At 49.3% G+C, this 24,047-nt stretch overlaps 1 protein-coding gene across 2 annotated transcripts in view; it reads left to right on the forward strand.

Annotated features, from left to right (window-relative positions):
* Nucleotides 1–23,157, forward strand: part of PSD2 (pleckstrin and Sec7 domain containing 2) — a 40,008-nt gene extending 16,851 nt beyond the window's left edge. Inside the window, exons 5-15 of one of the 2 annotated variants that reach the window (XM_014529129.1) lie at nucleotides 1,772–1,852; nucleotides 5,092–5,204; nucleotides 5,944–6,002; nucleotides 12,655–12,744; nucleotides 13,791–13,834; nucleotides 14,856–15,046; nucleotides 15,215–15,285; nucleotides 15,719–15,876; nucleotides 16,745–16,889; nucleotides 18,123–18,266; nucleotides 20,816–23,157. In XM_014529129.1, coding sequence (XP_014384615.1) covers nucleotides 1,772–1,852; nucleotides 5,092–5,204; nucleotides 5,944–6,002; nucleotides 12,655–12,744; nucleotides 13,791–13,834; nucleotides 14,856–15,046; nucleotides 15,215–15,285; nucleotides 15,719–15,876; nucleotides 16,745–16,889; nucleotides 18,123–18,266; nucleotides 20,816–21,025 — 1,306 coding nt within the window. In that variant the 3' untranslated portion in view covers nucleotides 21,026–23,157. Of the gene's footprint in view, nucleotides 1–1,771; nucleotides 1,853–5,091; nucleotides 5,205–5,943; nucleotides 6,005–12,653; nucleotides 12,745–13,790; nucleotides 13,835–14,855; nucleotides 15,047–15,214; nucleotides 15,286–15,718; nucleotides 15,877–16,744; nucleotides 16,890–18,122; nucleotides 18,267–20,815 lie in introns of both variants that reach the window. The other variant, XM_014529130.1, reaches the window with a different exon arrangement.
* Nucleotides 23,158–24,047: the final 890 nt, after the last annotated feature.

The raw sequence follows: 24,047 nt of genomic DNA on the forward strand, positions 1-24,047 counted from the left end.
TTTTTAAAAATATTTTTATTAATTTCAGAGAGGGAGAGAGAGAAACACCAATGATGAGAGAGAATCATTGATCGGCTGCCTCCTGCATGCCCCCCACTGGGGATTGAGCCCCAAACCTGGGCATGTGCCCTTGGCTAGATTGAACCTGGGACCCTTCAGTTCATGGGCTGATGCTCTATCCACTGAGCCAAGCCGAATAGGGCACCCCCTGCCTCTTTGTAGCTAAAATTCTTGGGACTTTGTGCCCTGGGTGGCCTCTGTCTGCTCCCCCTTTCTTTCTCTCTTTTTAAAAAATATATATTTTATTGATTTCAGAGAGGAAGGGAGAGGGAGAGAGAGATGGAAACATCAATGGTGAGAGAGAATCATTGATTGGCTGCCTCCTGCACTCCTCACACTGGGGATCGAGCCCACAACCCAGGCATGTGCCCTGACCGGAATTGAACCGTGACCTCCTGGATCACAGTCCACACTCATTTCCACATTCAGCCCTAGGGCTGGCTTCTTCCTCACCCTCTCTCTTCAGAAGCCCTTCCTGCCAGGGTCAGTAGCAGCCTGTATCTTGAATCCAGTGGCTCCTGCCAGCCCTCACCTTCAACTGTGTTGACACATTGGCCACGCCTTCTCTAATTAAACTTTTTATTATGAAAGTTTTAAACATACAGAAAAGCAGAGAAAATACATTAAACCTCTATGTACTATTTACTCAGCTTCAAAGGTAACAATGTTTTTTAATTTTTTTTTCCTCTAGCCGCCCCCCCCCCCTGCAACACCCCTCCCATTTGCTGGAATTTTTTAAAGCTTATTTTGGTCACTCTATCATTCTTTCTATAAATACTTTGGTATGTGTCTCTAGCTGATAAGGATTTTTTTTTACACAATCATAATTCCATTATAAATTCTAAGAAAATTAACAAAAATGTCTTAATTATCTCTAACATTCAGTCTATGTTTCATTTTCTCTGATTGTCTCAAAAAAGTTTGTTCAACTCAGGACACAGACAAGGTCTACACATTACATTTGGCCAATATGTCTCTTAAATCTCCGTTAGTCAACAACAATCGGACACTCCCCTCCTGTTTTTTAATGCCACGAGTTTGTTGAAGAAACAGAGCCATTTACCAGCTATGGGCTGAGGACTCTCACGTGATAGATCCTTTCCCACTTGTTCCAAGCGCTGGGTGTCTCCCCCAGGGGCCACCTCCCCTGTCGTGCCCCACACCTGTTTCATCCCCATATCCTATGGATTCTGCCTCCAAAATCTCTCTCCTTCCCCCGTCTTCCTTCTCCCTCCTGGGTAGTTACTGCGGAGCCGTCTGCACTCAGCAGGAAGAGTGTTCAATAGAGATCTGACTATTTAACCCCTTCCCCTCCCCACGTCAGCCCTCAGAATCAAGTCCGGATCCTTCCCTTGGCCCTCGGGCCTTCCCTGCCTCAAATCCTGCTGCCCCTGTTCCTGCTTTCCGGCTCGGGCCACGTGGCCCTGCTGGTAGCTTCTTGGACATGCTGTGCAGTCTATAGGGACACCCTGCATCCCATCCTCTACTCCCCCACCTGGCTGGCTCTTCCTGTAGGTGTTGCCCAAGACATCATCGCCCCTAGGAAGCCTACCAGACCCCCAGCCCAGGTGAACTGTCAGAGCCCAACTGGCCAGCAGGGAAGACAGCCTTGGGGTGGGCAGGTATGAGTGGGTGGGTCAGGGTATTGCCCATGTACCCCCATTGTTTGCTGTGCCCTGCTTCTCATGGACACCCCATGCTCTCCTGGCAGCAACGAGTTCAGCAGGCTGGTGGCCGGGGAGTACCTCAGCTTCTTCGACTTCTCAGGCCTGACTCTGGACAGAGCACTCAGGTCAGTGGGGGGCGGGGGGGGGGGGGGGGGAAGGACAGTGCCCACAGGTGTTACAGGCTGCACATCTGGATTCTCATGCCAGCTCTTTCATAAACTTGACCCCTCTGGGGAGGCTGGGGGAGGGGCCATCAGAGCAGCAGCCTTCCAGCGACTCAGTGAGTGCCCACGATGTGTGGGTGCTGAGGCTGTGAAGGTCGAGGAGAGGAAAGAAGGCAACAGCCCCACTCCCTTCCCACTTTCCCGCAGTTGTTGAGGGAGATTTGGTCTCAGGTCCCCTTGGTGTTTGGGCCCAGGGAGTAGCCCTCAGGGGAGCCCAGAGTGGGAGGATGCAGCCCAGAGTCTAGCAGGCCTGGTGGCCCAGCCAGCAGGGTGACTCCAGGCCAGAGCCCTCGGGGGAGGGACAGCAGTCTCTGAGTTAAGGGCTGGGTGGTCCTTGCATAGTAGACTTTCTCATCATGTCCCACATGTCTCCTATACTTTAAAAAATGTATTTTTCATTCTTTTTTTCCTGCTCAGTTGGGCTATTTTCTATTGCCCTGCTTACAAGTATTTACCCTTTTTCTGTGTCTAACAGGGCATTAAACCCATTTATTGAGTTTTTACTTTCTATTATACTTTGCAGGTCTAGAATTTTCATTGTATTAAAAATATTTCTTATAGATTATAATTATCTGGGCAATTCCCCATCTTTTCACTTGTTTTCTCTACCCCCCGCCCCCTTTCTTGACATATTAGCCACGGTTATTTCAAAGCCCTTGTCTGCTCATCCCACGGCCATTATCATCTATTTCTGTTTCTATTTTTTTCCTTTTGACCACATCATAAGGGTCTCTCTGTATGCTCAGTACCATTTTAACGAGAGGCTCTACATTTTGTATAGAATTATAGCTGCTCTAGACCATGCTGTGCACCTTTAGAGAGGGGCTGCCCTGTCCTTTGCTAGGCAGTTAGAGGGAGGCAGGGGGCCTGGTCTGAATCAACCAAGGCTGAGCTGAGGAGAGGTCTAGGGCTCACCCCATCCCAGGGGGCAGGTCCGCCGGGCTTGCCACTGGGAGCCTGGTGTGTTCATGGGCGCCTCTCCTTTTGGTGGATCATGAATCCAAAACTCTCCTCGATGCGGTAAGACTATCAAACCAATTCCCTCTTCTTCTCAGAGGCTTTCTGCTTAGCTTTTTATGTCCATCCTGCCCCACACATGTCAGAATCTGGCAGATCTCTCAAAGGAAAACTGGCCATGTGTGTACAGCCCCTCGAGCCTCCGGGTTCGTCTCTTCAGCTCCGTGAAGCCATCACAAGTGCTGCCTCCTGCCCGTGTCCATAACCACCAGTGCCCAGGGAGCAAGTAGCGGTGGACAGCCTCCTCTCCTCTCCAGAATCTGGGCCCTTTCGGTCTTTGTCAGAACCCGGGTCAGTGTTCTGGTAGCGTCAGAGAGATGCATTCTGCCTGGCTTTCCCCGTCGTTCTCAGTGGACGAGTTGGTCTGCTGCAAGCAGCCCTAGTCTGAATGAGGCTGGAGTTTGCATTGGAGTGAGAAGGGTTGGTTAGGGAGGGCATACAGTGGGTCCGCTCATGATCAGAGGCTGGACGCTGGGCAGCAGGACCTTGCATGTCAGCCCAATAGATTGAGGAGCCACAGCAGGCGCTGGGTATAAAGCAGGATTTGAGAGGTGGTGCTGACAGCCGCATGCGGGAAGCTTTTGACCCAGAGGCGTCAGGCTTCTCATATTCCACCAGGTGGTAGAAGACAAGGCCTGAGTTTGGTGGCAGCTGTGCTGGGCTGGGGCTTGGGGAAGCCCCCAGGGAGCGGGTGTTTGAGCTGGGGAGTAGGAGCTGGGCTGGATGGCTCATCGGTGGGACAGGTTAAGGCTGGGATGGGGGATGGGTTTTAGAAAGTGCAGGTGGGGTGTGAGAAGAGGGAGGGGAAACACAGAGCTGGGGGTCAGCCGAGGGGAAGAGAACAGAGAGCAGGAGAGACAGGGAGAGGAGGAAAACTAGATGGCAGGTGGAGGTTTTTGTACAGCAGCTGATTGATTGGGATGGAACAGTGGTCAGCAGTTTCCGATGCCTTGGGAAGGCTCAGAGGGTCAGGACTGGCCGAGCTGGGCTCACAGGTCCCGGGGTGCCTTAGGAGCAGCGTGAGAGAGGATTAAGCAAAGTGGGCACCACAGAAACCAAGTGAACCATCGCAAAATTAGGAACAAATTAGCTTTGTGAACCAGGACAGATAGAGACCCAAACTATCTCAGCTCGCAGCTTCCCCAGGCGAGGGACCTGGCCCCATCTTCCAGACCCTCCGGTGTGGGGATCAGGGCCCCTGAGAGCTCTGCCCTCTGTGTTGGGCCCTGGAAGGGGTTGGGAGCTGCCCAGCAGAGGAGAGAAGGCCTCTGGGCAGGGCCCAGCCCGCTCAGAGGCCCCGAGCAGTGAAAGTGCCCGTCCTGTCCAGGGTCTGAATACATGTGGGGAGGCAGCAGGTGGGTGCAAGGTTGCAGGGACAGGAGGGGGCTTGTGTAGTCAGCAGGGCCAGGCCATTATTCTGAGGGCTCTGGTGAGCCAGCGACAAGTTTTAAGCAGGGGTGAGTCTTGACTGCATGTGAGTTTAGAAAGACCACTGGTGTCTGCAGGGAGGATGTGTTGGGGTGTTGCAGGGGTGCCCCTGATTGGAGATGTCCTGGCCCATGATGAGGACAGAGAAGGAGGAGGAAGGGTTGAGATTAGGGGTGAAGAACAACTTGGTAACAGCTCAGACTTGGGGTGGGAGAAGAGTGAGGGGGGATAGGGTTGTGCTGTGGGCTCAGCTGGTAGCACATAGAGTGAGGAGTGGCTGTGACTGAGGCAGAGCAGTCTGAGGGGCAGGTGTGGTCAGTCTGGGTCCAGCGTAGAGGAGGGAGCAAGGAGTGGGCATTTACCCCAAAGAAGAGCTGGTGCCGGCACTGAGATGTTCCTCTGTTCATCGCAATCTGTCCCCTGCCTACTTCCAAAAGGCCCTGGAGAGCGATGAGGGCTGAAACTCCAGAAGCTGTCCTGGGGGCCAGGGGGCGTCCCTGAGCTTGGATGCTGGGGCACTAGAGCATTGGCCCCTTTGGGCAGGTGTGTGTGGTGTGCATGCGTGTGCGTGTGCGTGTGCATGTGCGCGTGCGTGTGTGTGTGTGTGTGTGTGTGTGTGTGTGGTGTGGTCAGTCAGGATCCAGACTGACTCAGGGGCTCTGGGAGGCCCTCAGCATCCTTGAATTGCCCCTCAGAACCTTCCTGAAGGCCTTCCCGCTGATGGGGGAGACACAGGAGCGAGAGCGGGTCCTCACTCACTTCTCCCGCCGGTACTGCCAGTGCAACCCCGATGACAGCACCTCGGAAGGTATGGCCACCTGCCCCACTCTGCCTGCCCCACCCTGCCCCTCCCTGCCAGGCCCTGGCTTCCTCCTGCCCTGGTCTACCTGCCACTTCTGTCCTGCTCAATAGACATCGAGTGAATAAACTACAGCACGTGAAATGGGCACAGCCTGCTGGGCAAGAGACCTCCTGATGTCTTGCCCATTGTCATGCCCCAGGCCTGAAACCCTCCATCCTAGAGATTCAGTCCTTTGGGTCTTCGTTCTCCCTGGTCCCCTGTTGCAATGCCGATTCTCAGCGTGGGAGTCCTGATGTGGGGGTCTGGGCTGGGGCCCTGTTAGGGGCCGGACCTGCCCTAAGGATGGATCTGAGTTCCAGAAACTGGGGGACTAGGCCAGTTATTGGAAGAGATAGAGGCCATGGCAGAGACATGGCCTGGGAACCAGAGCCATTCCTGGGTCTGGGGTTCAAGATGAGTTTGGCCACAGAAGGTAGGAGTTTGAGCCAGAGCAGGCCCAGGGTGGTCAAGTCTCCTCTGAGGGAGGGGTTGGCCCTGACCTTGGGCAGGCAAGTGACTCCAGGGCTTCAATGGGGGTAGGGCAGGGGGCATCACACAGGCACTGTGCCCTGAGATGGGTTTAGCAGGTGGCTGGCCTCTTCCAATCTCTGAGACCTTCAGTCTGGCTCTGTCAGGAGACAAGGGGGTGGCTGGGGGTGGGAATGAGTGGGCCCTCACACTGAGGGTGCCACCATCTCTGATTTAGATGGGATCCACACGCTCACCTGTGCCCTGATGCTGCTCAACACGGACCTGCATGGACATGTGAGTTGGGGAGGCGGGGAGGAGAGGTGTCCTCTCACAGACTCACCCAGGTTGTCAGGGGCCAGCCCTTTCTCCAGCCCCCTTCCTGAGACCTACTGCTTAGGGGCCATGCTTCTTCAGCAGACCGGAGAGCTGGGCAGTGTGGCCTCTAGACATGGTCCTGCCCTAGTTTATCCAGCTGACACGGGCCTCGGCCCCGCCCAAGCAGGGCAGTGAGAGGAATTTGGGATGTGCTGAATAAGAGGTGTGACCCTAGCTGCGCCCAGGCCGGACGTTGCTAAAAGGTCACGTGCTCTTCCTACCCATCATCCCACAAGTCCGAATGTGGCCCATCGAAGCGCCACACCCCAGGTAGCCCCTACCTGTCAAATGGCAGTTTCCCTCCAGAGGCATCCTCGTCACCCTGCCCCCCACCAGCCAAACAGTGGAGTGATAGGTGGGTGCCTGGGTGGGCTGTGAGGCTGTCTGGTCCGGGCCCTGGGCTTTCTGAATGCTGCTCTGACTCAATGACTGCTTTTTCCTTATCTGCTCCGGGGACCCCGCTCTGGGCTCTCTTGCCCTCCCTCAGGTGGTAAGTGTAGCTGCTGGTGTGCATGCCCTGTGAGCCTAGACCCTCATCTCCATGTTCCCCTCCATGCCCCCCATCACTGTGTCCGGCCCCACCAATCGCTGTCCCCTCATCGCTCACCCAGATCCGAGCCCCCTGTTGGGTTGGGGATGTTTTAGTGACTCATGGGGACAACAGGCCAGCATGTCTGGCTCCAGAGTGAACCCAGAATTCCAGGCACATAGGGTGGAAGAAAGAACTGGGATAGACCCGACTTCAGATCCTACTCTTGCCTCCACGGGGTAGCTCTGAGACCCTGGACAGGACACCAGCCCGCTCTGGTCTCAGGTTCTGCATCTGTAGGAGGGAGTAACGGTTTCCCACACGTCATCCTGGGAGGGCTGAGAGGTAATGTACACGACACCAAATGTCAAGGTCTGGCACCTAGGAAGGATTTAATTATGAATAATATTATGTAAGAATAACAATAGTTTTCATTATTACTATTAACATTTACCTGATGGAGAACCAAAAGGCCCAGCCTGAAGATTCCTGCAGGGTCAAGAATGCAAAGGCCACAGTCTAATGACGGCCTGAGTGGGCCAGGGCACACGGGGGCACCTGGCCTGGGGAGGTGAGAGCCTTGTGACCTTCGTAAGAAGAGTGGTCGTGTGACAACTTTGGTTATGTCCACCTGGGCCCATGGCCATGTGTGGAAGGATGGAAGATATGTGTATCCCATGGGAATGTCACCAGAGCTAACACCTATTAACCTGCTAATGTTCCCCCAAGACCAGCTCGCTCTGTGTATGGAGAGCAGGTCTTACTAGCACATCTTAAAAGGAACGTTAAACATACCCCACCTACCCTTGGCCGGGCCTGAGAGCAACCTCAGGACCCAGTCACTGCTGTGCCAAGCCCTGGATGCCCCTCTCCATGGCTAAGAGCTGCTAAGGAGGGCAGCAGCCGCTCTTCAATGAACCCCCTGGGTGGATAATACTCCTGAGCTTGGTGGGCTTAGCTGCCCATGGCCCCACATTAATGCCCGTAGCTGAAGGGAAACTTCAGCACCTTCATAGATCAGAGGTGGGTGGGGCAAGACTGTTCATATTAGCAGCCAAGAGACATTGAGGATGCCATCTTTCTCTCTAAAGCAGTGGTTCTCAACCTTGGCTGCACATTAGAATCACCTGGGAATCTTTTTAAAATCCCGATTTCTGGGCCTCATCATTAGTAACAAAGAAACAGAATTTCCGGAGGATGAGGCCCAGAAATCAGGATTTTAAAAAGATTCCCAGGTGATTCTAATGTGCAGCCAAGGTTGAGAACCACTGATCTAGAGAATTGCTCAACGATCAGGAGCAAGGGTCATCGGCTTCTCCACACAACAGCTGTGTGGCCTGGGGCAAGTTACCTACTCACTAAACCTCAGTTCCCCATTGTCAAGTCCCATGAGGCTTAAGGAGACAGCACTGGCCAAGCCTTTAGCCCAGGGCCTGGTTGTTGGAGTTACTGTGAGCTCTCCAAAGGACCCCATGGAAACAGTGTCCCCTGCTGTGTGCCTTCCCCCTTTCTTCCTCACCTCACTGCCTCCTCACCTCCCGGCCTTGGGATGGGTCTGTGACCAGGCTGGCCATACTCTTCTGCTGGGAGACAGAGGCTGTGGGAGGTCTGAGGGTCAAGGGCGGGCTGGGAGGCCCTGTTGATCCCAAATGGGGTGAGGTGGGGAGAGAAGAGTTGGGAACTTGGAGGTCTCAACTCATCCCTCGGCCCTTGACTTTGGGATGATCCAAGTATTTGTCTTTTTTTTTTCTTTTCTGGGTACATGTCTTTTTGCTTGGTTGTAATTATGTTTTAAATCGGATAATTTACCTGGTGTGATTTCACTTCTTTGTAATTTGTTGTCTTGCTTTTCTGTCCAGAGAGAGATCAGTTTTAGTAGCTGTTTCATGTGGACTTGAAAAGGAAATGTATTCTTCAGGTGTTGGTTGAAATATCCTATATGTGTAGATAAGGTCAAGTCTTTTAATTTTGTTGTAAAAATCTTGTATCTCTTTAGTGATTTTTTTTATTGTGGTAAAATATACATAACATAAAATATATGGTTTGCAATTTTCCCCCATTCTGTGGGTTGTCTTTTTTACTCTCTTGATAATGTCTTTTGATGCACAAAAGTTTTAAGGTTTTATGAAGTCCAATTTATCTATTTTATCCTGTTGCTTGATTTTAGTGTCATGTGTAAGGAACTATTGCCAAATCCAAGGTCATGAAAATGTCATAGGTTTTCTTGTGATGTCTTGGTCAAGTTTTAGTATCAGGGCCTTATGGAAGAGTTAGGAAGTGTTCTTTTCTCTTCAATTTTTTGGAAGAGTTTGAAAAGTATTGGTGTTGATTTTTAAAAATATTTGATAAAATTTACTAGTGAAGCCATCTGGTCCTGGGCTTTTCTTTATTGTGAGGTTTTTGATTATTGATTTAATTCCTTTACTTGTTATAGGTCTATTCAGATTACCTATTTCTTCTTGAGCCAGTTTTGGTAGTTTGTGTGTTTGTAGGAATTTGTCCATTTCATCTAGGTTATCTAATTTATTTGCATTACTTAATTGTTAACTAATTAATTGTTTAGTATTCTTGTTCTTCCTGTTACCAAGAAAGCAGTGTTAAAAATTCCAACTGACTGTCCTGTGTGACTCAGTTAGTTGGAGCATGGTCCCATACTCCTAAAGGTGGCTGGTTTGATCTCAGTCAGGGCATGTGCAGGGAGGTGACCAATCAATGTTTCTCTCTCACATTGGTGTTCTCTCTCTCTCTTTCTCTCTCCCTTCCTCTCTCTCTCAAAATCAATAAGCATGTCCTCGGGTGAGGATAAAAAAATGTCCAACCAAGATTATGAATATATTATCTTTCTCCTTTGGTTCTATCAATTTTTCTCTTTTATTTTTTGAGACTATTATTAGCTGTATACAAATTTAGGATGCCATATCTTCTGGTAGATTGACCCTTTTATCATTATTAATTCCCTCTCTTTATCTCTAGTAATGTTTCTTGTCCTCAAGTCTATTTTGTCAGATATTATGTTTCTCAGTATGGTTATACTGAAGTTCTTTTGTTAGTGTTGGCATTTATATATTTTTCCATCCCTTGCTTGCAAGATTTCTGTTCCCTTACATTTAAGATGTATCTCTTGTATCATATACTTAAAAAAATCAAGTCTGATAATATTTGCCTCTTAATTTGATCATGTAATGAGTTATTAATATATATTTCATAATTAATATATTTAAACATACCAGGTTACTATTTCTTTTCTTTGACATCTGTCCTCTGTTTCTTTTTTCCTTCTTTCTTATCTGCTTTTGGATTATTTAAGTATTTTTTGAATTGTTAGCTTGTTAGTTGTGCATTCTTTTAGTATTCTTTTTGTGGTTTGCAATATGCATTCTTCCTTCTTTTGAAAATCCTCACCTGAGGATATTTTTTCCATTGCTTTTCAGAGAGAGTAGAAGAGAGGGAAGGAAGGGGGAGCGAGAGAGAGAAACATCCATGTGAGAGAGACATATCCACTGGTTGCCTCCTGAATGTGCTCTGATGGGGGCAGGGAGCGAACCTGCAACCGAGGTGTGTGCCCTTGACTGGAATTGAACCGGTGACCCTCCAGTGTGTAGGCTGATGCTCTAGCCACTTAGCACACCGGCCAGGACACAATATGCATCTTTAAAAAATGTATGTTTTTATTGATTTTAGAAAGAGAGGAAGAGAGAGGCAGAGGGAGAGGGAGAGGGAGAGAGAGAGAGAGAGAGAGAGAGAGAGAAACATTGACAGTTGCCTCCCATAAGCATCCTGACTGGGAATTGAACCCGCAACCTGGAAATATGCCCTGACCTGGAATTGAACCGGTGACCTTTCAGTGCATGGGATGATGCTCAACCAACTGAACCACACGGCCTTTGACTTATTGAAGTCCTCTTACGAATTCCTGGGCAATAAAATAACCTTAAAGCATTTTAACTCCATTTACTGTCCTCTCAACTTATACACTACTGGTATTATGCTTTTTTGTCTTTTTTATTTTTATTGTTGACTGGTATTATGCTTTTAGCTATTATATATTTCTCTATATTTTGTTTCCCAGAAACTTTATTATTATTGTTTTCCATAATCAATAGTCATTTAGATTTGGCCACCCATTTTATTGTTCTTCATTTCTTTCTGCTTCTCCATGCTTTCATCTGGGATAATTTTCCTTCAGTCTGAAGAACTCCCTTTAGTGTTTTCTTTCTTAATTTCAATATTTTTGAAGTATGACTGAGGTGTTTCCCATGGCTCCTTGTCCTTGGTGGGTCCTGAACTTCAATTTTTGTTCGTTAGTCCCGCATTAGACCACTCCGTTGCTCAGCCTTTTGGCCACTGCTTGTGAATTAGCAGATGCTTTGAGGAGGAAAGCTGCTCCTTGTTGGGCTTACCTCTCCATAGTTCCCTTCTCAGCAGGATATTTACCCTTGAAGTCCTCACTACCTTTGTATTTCTCCCAGTGCCTTTGCCCAGATGTTTTATTGATATTTGGACCAGCAATTATTTTTTCTGTCTGAGAGGTTTTGCAACAAGATGGTCTGTTGTTATGAGGATTGGAAAATTTGCCTGGTTATTTTTTGATTTTGTACTCCCGACTGATGGCTGGGGAATGTTCAGTGTGTGTGGATCTCAGACAATATTATCAATATTGCCTTCATACTCCTCTATTATGAATGCACACATACATGGCTATATATGCACATGCATACATACAAACATGTATACATAACGTATACACATAAACATACGAAACACACTATATCAAGGCACACCTAGGATCTCTTCTCCTTAAGCCTTTGGAAAAGGTAGAGAAAACTCTTGCTTGTCAGCTACTCATAAAGCCTTGTCTCATTGCTTTCTGAATTGTTTTCTGTGGCGTATAAGTGTCACACATGATGTTAATAGATTCTCTTTGTTAAAATGGCACCAAAGTCAATAAATTTGGGAAATTGTCCATGGAATCATTACCTTGGAGACATTTAAGCATGTTAAAGACTCTGAAACATGTAAATAAACTTATTTGATTATGAAATCCCTTTTGAGGGATTACCTATTCCAGTGGTAGGTAATCTTGGGAGACACTGTCTTTAGCAAACCTAAATCCACAAAATACTATACCGATAAGTATCTGGTGTTCAAGGGTCTTTGTGTTCACAGAGATGAAGGAGAGAGAGAGAGAGTGTTTCCTCAAATGTGGATATTGCAAGGAGAATCTGAAAGTATCAGGTGTTGGGTTTGGAGGGCTGGAGCCCCTTTGCTACTTAGTTGGTAAAAAAATGAAGACAGAACTTTGGGGTCTGTGTATTCCCAGCTATTTGTCTGTTTGTACCTCCTGGAGTAAAACCATCTGCTTGGGTTCCCTTGGTTCCAGCCAAGCTCAGCACGGGGTACCCATATGTGTTGCTTGGAATTGATTTTTGATTCTCATAAGACCAAACTCTCCCTCACTTCACCTACCTCTTAGAGGTCCTGCTGCCCCTCTGCACAGGTGAGAGGGTGAGACAGTTGTGACGGAATACACAGAGCTTCTGCTCAGGAGCCAAGAGGCCTGGGTTCAAGACCTTGGGAGAGTTAACCATGGAGTAGCGGGTGAGAGCATGGGCTTCGGTGTCAGACACACTCAGCCCTTCCACTTCCTTGCTGTGTGATCATGGGCATATCACCTTCCTGCACTTCAGTTTCCTTACCTGTCAGATGGGGTTAATGATAACAACCACCGTTCCTTCTCCTTGTGAAAGGAAACAATATCATGCATGTCAACTGCAATGCCTAGAACATAGTAGGCACCTGGCAAATGTCAACTATTACAATACTTCATTCAATCTGACTCCTTCAGCTGGGTAACCCCAACCTCTCATGATGCTCGAGGATCAAATAGATCTTGAATGTAAAAAAAGAGTTTTGTAAACTCTTGGAGACAGAGGGAAGTCCTGACCTTGATGCTGCCTCATCCCTTCTGGCTGGGCAGGGCAGGTGTGGGGATGGCACCAGCCTCTGCCCCTACTCTCAGGCAGAACTGTTTCTCCTTTACAGAACATTGGCAAGAAGATGTCCTGCCAGCAATTCATTGCCAACTTGGACCACCTGAATGATGGCCAAGACTTTGCCAAAGACCTGCTGAAGGTATAACCTGCTAAGGGCTCCCCCTTCCCCAGCTGTTCCAGGGTGGGTGGAGAGAAGAGAGGCCTCTGCCCCACTAAAATGATATTCTAGGTTCTTAATGCCGAGGTCAGGGCCACCATGACTTTGGGACAGAGTTAGAGATCATCCAGCTCAACATTTGACTGTTATGAGTCTTGAGTTAGGCAGAGGTGTCATGGTAATCATTAACACTGCCACCAATTGTCACAGCTCTCATGGCCATCACCACCATATTTACCACCACATTGCCATCAATTTCACCATAGAGAAAAATCCCACTCATTCCTTCAACATCACCAGGAATTAAGGGAATTTAGTTTTCTCTTGAGGCTGAGGCCCAGGGTAGAGCTCTGGCCTTTTAAGTCTGGTCAGTTCTTGCTTTAGAGGATGAAAAACAGGTTTTTTTTTGGAGGTAGAAAATGAGTTCAGTTTTAGATAGTGGGTTTGAAGGTCCTGGTGATACCAGAGGGACAGTTGGATAGTGAGTTTGGAGGTTAAAAAAAATAGAAGATTGTCTCCACCACTCTCTTATCATAATTACTTTCTTCACTATCAAGAAGCACTTGTTATTTGTGAGATCAAATCATCTCAGTCTCACCACCCACCTACACACTTCTCTTCATCTACTCATTCACCCACAAATTCAGCCTCCCATGCATCCATCCTTCCACCCACTCACCCATCAACTCAGTCATCCACCTATCACCCACACAGACATCCCCTACACCCCTAAACATCCCCCCACTCCACATCCAGTCATCCACTCACCATCCACCCATTTCCCCACCCATTCACCTACCTACCAACCCATCTACCTACCCTCTCATACTCAAATCTGTCCACCCAGTCATATACCCAATCATCCACCTCATTCACTCACCCATCCAACAAACAAGTATGAATCAAACACCCACTTTGCCCCACTGGCTTAAAGGTGCTCCCTCACTGTGTCCACATTTTTAGAGGTAGATGGAGATTTCTTTGATTTTTCATTAGAGCTCCTCTCTTTCTCTCTACTCCTCTCCCAGGCCCTTTACAACTCCATCAAGAATGAAAAGCTGGAATGGGCCATGTGAGTAGTGTCCATGGGCACAAGTATGGGGACACTGAATCACTAGGAGGGCGAACGGGAGTGGCTGGGGGGTGTAGGGATGTCACTCATGCCACTCTCCATGGTGCTGATTTTTTCACCCCAGGGCCTGTTGACCCCTGTCCAGCTGGCCAAACCTGATTTCCCCCTTGGGTTCGTTTTCTGTCTTGATAAAAAGTGTGCAGTGTTTACACTGCTATGGAACAGATTGAACGGTGACTTTAGTTGCACATTAGCTTCCTGTATTGGAGATACTGTCACTATTCCCAAATAATAACGTTCCCCTTTGGGAAGTAGGTAGGTAGACAGGAGGCATGGGGCCCCCTATGGCCCCAAGAATATGACCGACCATGTTTAGGTGGCAACTGTTCTTGGCAGTGGGGATGGGTGACTGCCCCCTAACTTTCCCTTTGAAGGCAGTGAGTCCTGAAGGTGAGCCACTTGGAAAGAGGTGTGGTGACCTTGCTCATTGGGGAGACTGAGTAGCTCTGGGGAAAGCGGCTGCTCTGCCCTGCTGTGTTCCCCAGGGCAGCCTGTGTGGAGGTCCCAGGCAGGGATTGTTAGGAATTTCAACCCCGCGGGGAAGAGCTGGCACTCTTCTATCAATGTTCAATGGGAATCCTCACCTCCTGGCTGCCCTTCCCCAGCATATCTGTGGGGCTTGGGCAGCAGCTCAATCTGGCCACGAGTTACTGCTCCCTGGAGCTGGGCTTTCAGGGTTGGAGAGAAGACGAAGACCAGGAAGGAGATCTGGAGATAATGAGGTCTCCAACTTTGTGATCAAGGGTGGATTGGAACTTGGAGGTAAAAAAAAATCAAAGAGCAGAGGTCAGGGGTCAGAACTGAAGACGTGAAGGGAGGAGTCAAAGCTCTAGAATTGGAACCTCTGCTTTTCTGCTCTTCACCTTGACTGGCTCTCAGAGGAGTGGTTGGTGGGTCGAGGGCACGCTGAGGTGGGGCTGAGGCCTCCCGGAGGTGGTGCTCAGGCCTAGCGCTTTCCCAGTGACGAGGATGAGCTGAGGAAATCACTGTCTGAGCTGGTGGATGACAAGTTTGGGACCGGCACAAAGAAGGTGACACGGATCCTGGATGGTGGCAACCCCTTCCTGGACGTCCCACAGGCTCTCAGCGCTACCACCTACAAGCATGGTGTGCTGACCCGGAAGACCCACGCGGACATGGATGGCAAGAGGAGTGGGTGTCAGGCGGGGGAAGAGGCGTGGGGAGGGATGCTAGTCCGGATGGGATCCACCCCCTTTGCCAGTCTTCCGGGGATGCACATGCAGGTAGATGTGCTGGGAGGCAGGGGAGGAGATATTGGGGTGGGTGGTTGCAGCCACACTACCTGTGCCCTGTCCCCAGCGCCCCGTGGGAGGCGTGGCTGGAAGAAATTCTATGCGGTGCTCAAAGGGACCATCCTGTACCTGCAGAAGGTGAGAGACTGCCTCAGTGTCCTTACCCAATAAGGGTCAGCTCGTTCCCCCAACCAGCCCCTGCCTTGTGGTGCCCAGAGTGTGCTGGGAAGGACCTGGGGCTTAGGCAGGTAGATGCTGGGTTCTTCTCGAGAAGGGGCCCGACTGGGGCTCCTTTGGTGAGTTCAGGGAGAGTGTTTTTAAGTGCCTAGGGGCTCAGAGGATAGCAGTGTAAGGCCTGTGCAGGCCTCTGGGGTAAACTGAGGAGTGCCTGGAGTGATTCTTGTTGGGGTTGGCATGGTGTCACAGCAGCAGGAGTTGAATATGGAGAGAGATATATCAACAGAGGGAGGGAGAACAAGAGGGAGGGCAGGCGAGGGTGGAGGAAATGTGGGTCAGTAAGCCTGAGCCTGGCCATGACAGAGGCTTGCCCACCTCTACCCCACCTGTCCAGGATGAGTACAGGCCTGACAAAGCTCTGTCTGAGGGTGACTTGAAGAACGCCATTCGCGTGCACCATGCTCTGGCCACCCGGGCCTCTGACTACAGCAAGAAGTCCAACGTGCTCAAGCTGAAGACGGCTGACTGGAGGGTCTTCCTGTTCCAGGCACCGTGAGTAGGAGTGGGAGCCCCTTGCTCCCTCTGGACTCAGAGCCGGCAGCATGGAGCCTGCACCGTACCCCTCTCCTCATCTGCTTTAGGGGAGGTGCCCTCAGCTCCCCCTGCATGTGTATCCGCTCAGCACAAACCAACAGCAGGGCCCCCTGCAGCCGTGGTTCTCCAAGTGTGGTCTCCTCAGCGTCTCCTGGAGACTTGTTAGAAATGCAGCTTCTCTGGCCCCACCTTAGACCTGCTGACTCAGAACCTCTGGGGATGGGCCGGCAGTTGGGTTTTAACAAGCCCTCCAGGTAGTTCTGATGCTGAACTCCCTACACAAGGGGTAGATGGAGTCTATGAACCATCCTTCACTTTAAGTCGCGGTGGGGGGATGGGTGAGAAAGACTTGCCCTACAGTTTCTCTGTAAGGCCTTCCGTCCACTCCCCTGTACAGCATCCTTCTGTGACTTCAGATGGGGGTTTCACGTTTCATATGAGAGAGGCGAGTAGACGAGCTCTCAGGATGGGCGTGTCTGTGCCCGGGATGGAAGTGGGGATGACCTGCTGCCTCTAATGATGCTGGGGCCAGCTGGCTCCAGGACCCAGTAGCTCCATGGCCATTAGCTCTGGACCTGGCAGCTTTATTTTCACATGAAAATCCAGGTCTTGCCTGGGATCTGGGACAGAGGAAGCTCCCTATCCACATATGACCAGGCCCACTCAGCCCCCAGCCCACCCTCCTCCCTCACTCCTTTGCCCACCTACATGGAGGTATTTGTGCTCCCTCTCTGCCAGGCTAGTGCTGGGTATGGGGTGCTGGGTAGGGAACAGGGAGTCCTATTGTGAGACACGGGTGCCCTTTGCCCTCCCATTCTGTCCCCAGGAGCAAAGAAGAAATGCTGTCCTGGATCCTTAGGATCAACCTGGTGGCCGCCATCTTCTCAGCCCCGGCCTTCCCAGCTGCTGTCAGCTCCATGAAGAAGTTCTGTCGGCCTCTGCTGCCCTCCTGCACCACTCGCCTCTGCCAGGTACAAGCTCCTGGGGTCATAGCACCACCTCCCCAGGCTGCCTCCCCCATGCCAGCCCCCTCATTTAATAGCCCTCACCTCAGCTCCTACACAGTGTCCTGGGCTCAGAGACAAGGCGAAGGGACAGATACTCTCCCCCCTCACCCCTATTTAAGATGGGAAGACTGAGGCCACGCACAACACTGGCCTGGTTATGCTGTGGCGAGTGGTATGGGTGTGCTTCTATGCCAATGGCAGTGTATCCTGTGAATGTGATTGCGGGTCTGTGGGCATCATGTGTGTTTGGCATGAATGTGAGAAAATGTATGTGTCATAGGGAGCTAGGGGTAGGAAGACGTGACTGATCCTTTATCCAGTCATCTACCCTTAAATGTTTTATTTGTAATCCCAGAAACTCCAATTCATCCAAACTCCAGTTTTTCTGTTATTTTGTGTGTTTATTTTTTGAGAGGAAAGGCTAAATGGAGGACCACAACTTGAGAGGTAGAGGGCAGGGGAAGCTTCTTACTTCCTATCTTTGCCAGCTGCTGGCCCTTTTCCTACAGGGCCCTTCTCCTGGGTCTCTCCACTGAGCTCCTGGGGCTGCTGCTTAGGCCCAGAGCCTCTACGCACGCTTACTCAATGCACTGTACATGCATTCACACACATGCACACACATGCATGCAGCCCATTGCTCACATAGCATAAAGCAATGTGACTATACTGTGGTGGAATGTGTGCATGCTCTTGTCTGTGTGACAGTGTCTCTGCCTGTCTTTCAGTGTGATCCTGGGTCTGTGACCATTAGATGTGTTTGGCATGAGTGTAAGAGAATGTGTGAATTGTATGGAGCCAGGGGTAACTAAGGCCAGGCTGCCCTTATTCCAGTGTGTTTGTGTGTGCATGTGAGAGTCCATATGAGCCAGGGCATGTCTCTGGGTGATTGTGTGTCTGTCAGGGAGTGTGTATGTGCACATATAGGCTTAGGTCTCTATTCTCCCAAGCTTGCTGGCAGGGGTGGGGGAGGTGGGGGTGGTGGTATCTAGGAGAGCTGATGCCAACGAGAGCAGGGAGGAAGGAAGAAGGTGGAGGAGCATTCCCTCAAGTCCAGAGCCTGGCTCTATCCCACATACTGATGACCCTGGCCAGGCCTCAGTTTCCTTGTGGTGAAGCAGACCCTGGCAGGACAGGATTAGATGCACCCCTATGACATCCTGAGAGCGGGATCTCACGGCGCAGGACTTGTCTTTGCAGGAGGAGCAGCTGCGTTCTCATGAGAATAAGTTGAGGCAAGTGACGGCAGAGCTGGCTGAGCACAAGTGTCGCCCAGTGGAGAGGGGCCACAAGTCCAAGGAGGCGGAGGAGAGCCGGCTGAAGGAGCACTATCTCACATTTGAGGTGGGCCTCTGTGGGATGGATGGTGAAGGACAGGGCTGGGGCCCGAGGAGGCCAGCTCCACCTCCCCTCTGCCACTTCTCACCACCAACATCATCCCATAGCCAGGGGGTTCCTAGTTTGGGGGTTTCCTACTTTGGGGGCTCCCCTGAGGCAATCATGAGCCATGCATGGTCTCCTATGGGCCAGTCTGCACAGTCCAGCTGTCAATGATGTCTCTCAAAGAGCACCAGCCGGGCTCTACCACTCCTCTCACTCCTCTCCAAGCCCCTCTTCACCTCCACTTTCCCACAGGCCCGCCCAGCTTCTCAGGAAGCTACAGAATCCCAAGCCCTATCCATGCGACTTTCCCCTCTTTGTCTCATTTTCCTTTTTCACCATGTTTCTTGAGCAGAGCAACTTAATCTCTCCTTCTAAGCCAGCGGTTCTCAACCTGTGGGTCGCGACCCCTTTGGGGGTCGAACGACCCTTTCACAGGGGTCGCCTAAGACTATCGGAAAACACATATATAATTACATATTGTTTTTGTGGTTAATCACTATGCTTTAATTATGTTCAATTTGTAACAATGAAATTGGGGGTCACCACAACATGAGGAACTGTATTAAAGGGTCATGGCATTAGGAAGGTTGAGAACCACTGTAAAAGCTCTCCCTTCTTTCCATCTCATCTCTCTCTGCCCACTACCCTGATTCTGCCCCACGATGCTTTCCAAAAGGGGCTGACTGAGTATCACCTTCATTGGTTGAGGGATGGGGGTTGGCTTGAGGGAGGAAGGCAGGAACCATTTTGGACCGGCCTTGGGACTGCCCTGCACATGGGAGTGGACAGCCAGCCAGAGAGGCTGGGACTCAGCTAGGAAGCCCCCAGAACAGGAAGGGCAAGAGGTCACCAATCTCAATCTCTAAATTTCTGCACAGATTTTCTGTTGAGGTGTGGGGAAGAGAGGAGAGACCCTGATAGACCCTGACATTTGGAAAAACATAAAGCTCTGTAGCTTATAGAAATCTTCTCAGATCCACACTCTCTGCAAGGTAAAATGGTGATGGCAAAGCTACAGTGGACTGATCGCTTATGAATTTCCAGGTGTGATTCTCGTCACTTACCTTCTATGGAGTGATTTAATCCTCATATTAACTCTGTGAAGTGGGTTCTGTTATGATCCCCATTTTACAGACAGGGAAATTGAGGCTCGGGGAGGTCAGATCACTTGCCTGAGGTGACATAGTTAAAAAGAAGTGCAGGAGCCAGGATCCTAAACCAGGGGATAGATTATAGTTCCAGTGTCCTGGTCTTTCTCACTCCCACCTGGTTTAATTGGGGAGCGGGGATGTGAAGGCCAGCAATGAAGGGCCTTTCTGTTCATATGTGTGAGCTGGGCAGGAATAGAGTCTCCTGACCCTTACTCCCTGCTTTTTCCAGGCCTCTAGCCTCCCTTGACTGTGATGAGGGCCCAAGCTCAGTGTCAAGGCCCTCAGACACTGTCAAATCCTCCTCCTAAATGTTTATCAATTTACAACTCGGTTAATAGCTTGTGAATTTACCTTTCTCTCTATGCCCTCACCAACACTGGATATTATTGAATGTTTTAATCTTCACCAATCTGATAGGCTCAGCAAGTGGTGTCTTACTGCTATTTTAATTTGGATTAATTAAAAATTTTTAATTGTGCCCAGCCAGCATGACTCAGTGATTGAGCATCAACCTATGAACCAGGAGGTCACACTTCAATTCCCAGTAAGGGCACATGCCCGAGTTGAGGGCTGAGGTCTCGATCCCCAGTAGGGGGTGTGCAGGAGGCAGCTGATCAATGATTCACTCTCATCAATATTTCTATTTCTCCCTCTTCTTTCCTCTCTGAAATCAATACAAAATATTTTTAAAAATTTTAAATTGTGATAAAATACACATAGCATAAAGAATCATTGATCAGCTGCCCTCCTGCATGCCCCCCACTGGGGATAGAGCCCACAACCCAGGCATGTGCCCTTGACCGTAATCGAACCCGGGACCCTTTAGTCCACAGGCCAATGCTCTATCCACTGAGCCAAACTGGCTAGGGCTCTTCTATTCTTTAGATCGCCTTTTTACTCTATTGATTGGGTCCTTAGATACACAGAAGTTTAAAATTTTGATGTATTCCTGCCCTGGCCGGTGTGGCTCAATTGGTTGAGCATTGTCCTGTGTACCAAAAGGTTGCTGGTTCGATGCCCAGTCAGGGCACATGCCCAGGTTTCAGGCTTAATCCCCAATAGGTGTTTCTCTCTGTCTCTCTCCCTTCCTCCTCCTCTCTTTAAAAATCAATAAAAACATATTAAAAAAAGACTTCCTCTTTAAAAATGTTTTTGAATGTAATCCCATTTGTTTGTTTTTACTTTTGTTGCCTGTGCTTTCCTATTATTTTTATTGGCTTGTTTATCTCCTTTTTATTGACTTATGAGAGTTTTCTGAATATTACGGAAGTTAGTCTTTTGTCATCTAAGATACAAATAGTTTTCCACATTTTGTAGTCTTTTGACTTTGTTTTTTACCTTTCTCTGCTCTCTCCCTAGAAAAGCCGTTATGAGACCTATATCCACCTCCTGGCTGAGAAAATCAAAGTGGGCTCAGATGACCTGGAGCGGATTGAGGCCCGGCTGGCCCCCCTGGAAGGGGAGGACCCTTCCCTCCGCAAGACACACTCGAGCCCTGCCCTCAGCCAGGGCCATGGAACTGTGACTGGCAGCAAAGCCACGAAGGATACCACTGGACCTGAGACTTAGCTCCACAGATGAGCAGGCCCCAGAGCAGGCAAATGCCCCCAGAGGGGTCAGAGAGCACAATTCCAGCCACAGGCCAATTGGGCCAGCTCCAGGCAGTTGATGGGCAGCCATAGGGGTGTGGAGAGCCCCATGAGCCAAGGAGATGGAGATGCTATTCATGGCATTGATTTTGTATTCTAGGGCTTTTCTGGGCCTCAGACCCTCTCCTCAGCCCTTGCATCCCTGTCCACCACGGAGCCTCATGTTGTAGGCCTGTTGTGTGCATGCTCTATATACCAGCTCACTGGTGAAGCGGGAAGGGCAGTGGACTTCCCAGGCCTTTGTCTTCTCACAAGTTCTTCCCTCATCTCCCTTGTTTCCAAGGGCAGGCCTGGACTCCAGGTCTCAGCTTGGACCCCCACCCTTTTTCCTTCTCCTTCCTCTGAGTTGAGCAGCAGCAGGTCTGCAGACCACCAGCACTATCCTCACTTCCTCTACACAGCAGCCTCTGGAATCACACCCCATTCTCCCGCTCACATTGCAATAATCAAGGACCCGGGTCTGTTCCTCCGAGCTGAGCTGTCTCCACTCGTGTGCGTCCATCTCACCTTCCATCCATTGAGGCCACTGCTGCTTTCTTTTATACGGACACAAGTGTATAGATACAGGAATTACATATCTATATAAGAACCCCCTTTAAAGATGGTTTTGGAACTGATATCAATTAGAGGATAAAATAAGATGAAGGAAAAGCCTATTTCAGGGCTGCTATCTGGCCCCCTGGTGGCCCTGACACTCTGGAAGGAAAGGTGGAAATAGTATTGACCTCCTCTCACTCCATTTTCCCCCCTCTTCCGGCTGACCTGTGACTTACATAGCTCTTACAGTTGATGTTTTGGAATAAATAGGCAGTGTGTGTTTGTGCCACCCTACCTGTCCCACAGGCATCATGGTGTGTGAGTGGGATGGGGCCGTGGCTCTGTTTATTTTTTGGTCTTTATGTTGGTGCTGCCAGGTCTCTGTGCTCCAGAGATGGCCTCTTGTTCAGATCTACTGTTACAGGAATAAAAGACAATCTGCCTTGCAAATAGCCACTTGTCAACAAGCTGGAAGATATTTGATGGGGGAAAGGTTGTGGAAACTGTTTATCCTTGGTCTTGGGAAAAGGTGGAATGACAAGTTGCTGATTGTTTTTTAAGTTGATATTTCTTTCACTATTGTAGTGACTCAGAAATGCTAGCTAAGGACATGTTTGGGAAGAAAGAGAAATTTGCCACATGATGATCACAGACTAGCATCCTTTAAACCCTGAGTTCTTCAGACTGACAAGTGGTGGGGTGATGACACCCTCAATGCAGCTATGATGAGTAAATCCTTTCTATTTTTTAAATAGATTAATGTAGTTGGGCCAGCAATTTGATCTCAGTGGTAACATATTTAGTTAATAAGTCAACCTTGCAACTAAGTACCCAACAATTACAAGTCCACTCATATTTGATGCAAGGGATATGTGAATCTGTGGAGAGATGTAGTGATTTAAATCCAGATTATTTAATTTGGATTGTGTGAAAAATGGCGGCGGCGTAGGTGGAAGCTACAATGACACTCTCCCATGACCAAACTGGAAATACAACTAAAATACAGAAGCACCACCCTGAAAAATCAACTGAGGACTAGCTGGAGAGAACCCTGATCACCAAGGACAGAAAGCAGATTATTTAATTTGGATCAGCTGAAGTGTATTTCTAATCAAACCATCTGGCCCCTTCATTTTGCTGAGGATAATTAAATGCTCATTTAAGTGAAATTGAAAGAGCAGTGTGGCAACATAAAGAGCTCTCTGTACTTTCTCCATGCTGTCTCAAAGGTCTTTTGATTTTGGGGGTCAGCTTCCCACAATCCACCTTCTGAGGGCAGGTGAGTGAAAACAGAGGAGCAAGCCCTGTCTGTTGCAGACAGATGTACTTCCCTGAGCACTTGTTGTGCCTCCGATCAGTAAAGAACATTTTTTAGCTCACTTTCTTAATTGTATAATTATTTATTGTAAATTATATACATGTTCTACTGTACTAAAATATTATGTACATTATAAAACATACACAAAAATAGAAATTTAAAAAAGATGAGATGAAAATAAATGTAAATCAAAGTTCTAATATTTTTTCCCCTGCATTCTAATGGACCATTATGTTCACCCCACAAAATAACGCCCATTTTCCAGGACTGTCCAAATCCAGGGGCTGGAGGACGTCAGGTGAGATGCTGCAAGTGGTTGCACCACCTACTGGTCCTGGGAAGTGGCTGCAGCTCAGGGACTCCTGGAGGCTGCCTCTTGAAGACAGAGTCTCTTGAGCATTCATCCTCTCACTCAATGAAGGTCAACAGTACTGCACATTGTGCTGGTTGCTGGGGATACTGCGGGGAGAAAAGGATTGACCAGCTACCTGTCCACGTGGGGCTCACAGTCTAGAGGGGAGGGGGACAGACAGTCACCATCACCATTTGGGACTCTGGGAGGGCTGGGGAGACAAGCCAAAGATGACCTGGCAGAGAGAAGAAAGAATTGGAGGAGGAAAAAGACGAATTCAGGAAGCTGCCCAAATGTCCTAAGTGCTCCTGGAGACAGGGTGGTGGTAGGGAAGTCACTTACTGGACTGGACCTCTTCCTGACAGGCCAACTGAAAATGCCACAAGGCAGAAATTTGAGAGGCAGGGTGGAGAAAGGGCCTGCTCCCAGGTTCCTTTCACACCTGTGAAATGAATGAGTAGCCGCAATGACGAGAAAAGAATCAAGGACTACATTAGGTTCCAGCCTTAGACTCTCAGCAGGTATCTTAGAATCCAGAGCAGATAATGAAGGCACTGAATGGGCTCATGTGAAGGCCAGTAAGTTTATCAGGCGGTTATTCAGAAATACTTGGGGTCACATAGAGCAGTGGTTCTCAGCCTTGGCTGCACATTAGAATCACCTGGGAATCTTTTTAAAATCCTGATTTCTGGGCCTCATGCTCCGGAAATTCTGTTTCTTTGTTACTAATGTTGT

This window comes from Myotis brandtii, unplaced genomic scaffold (genome assembly GCF_000412655.1).
Source record: "Myotis brandtii unplaced genomic scaffold, ASM41265v1 scaffold668, whole genome shotgun sequence".
Taxonomy (NCBI): Eukaryota; Metazoa; Chordata; class Mammalia; order Chiroptera; family Vespertilionidae; genus Myotis; species Myotis brandtii.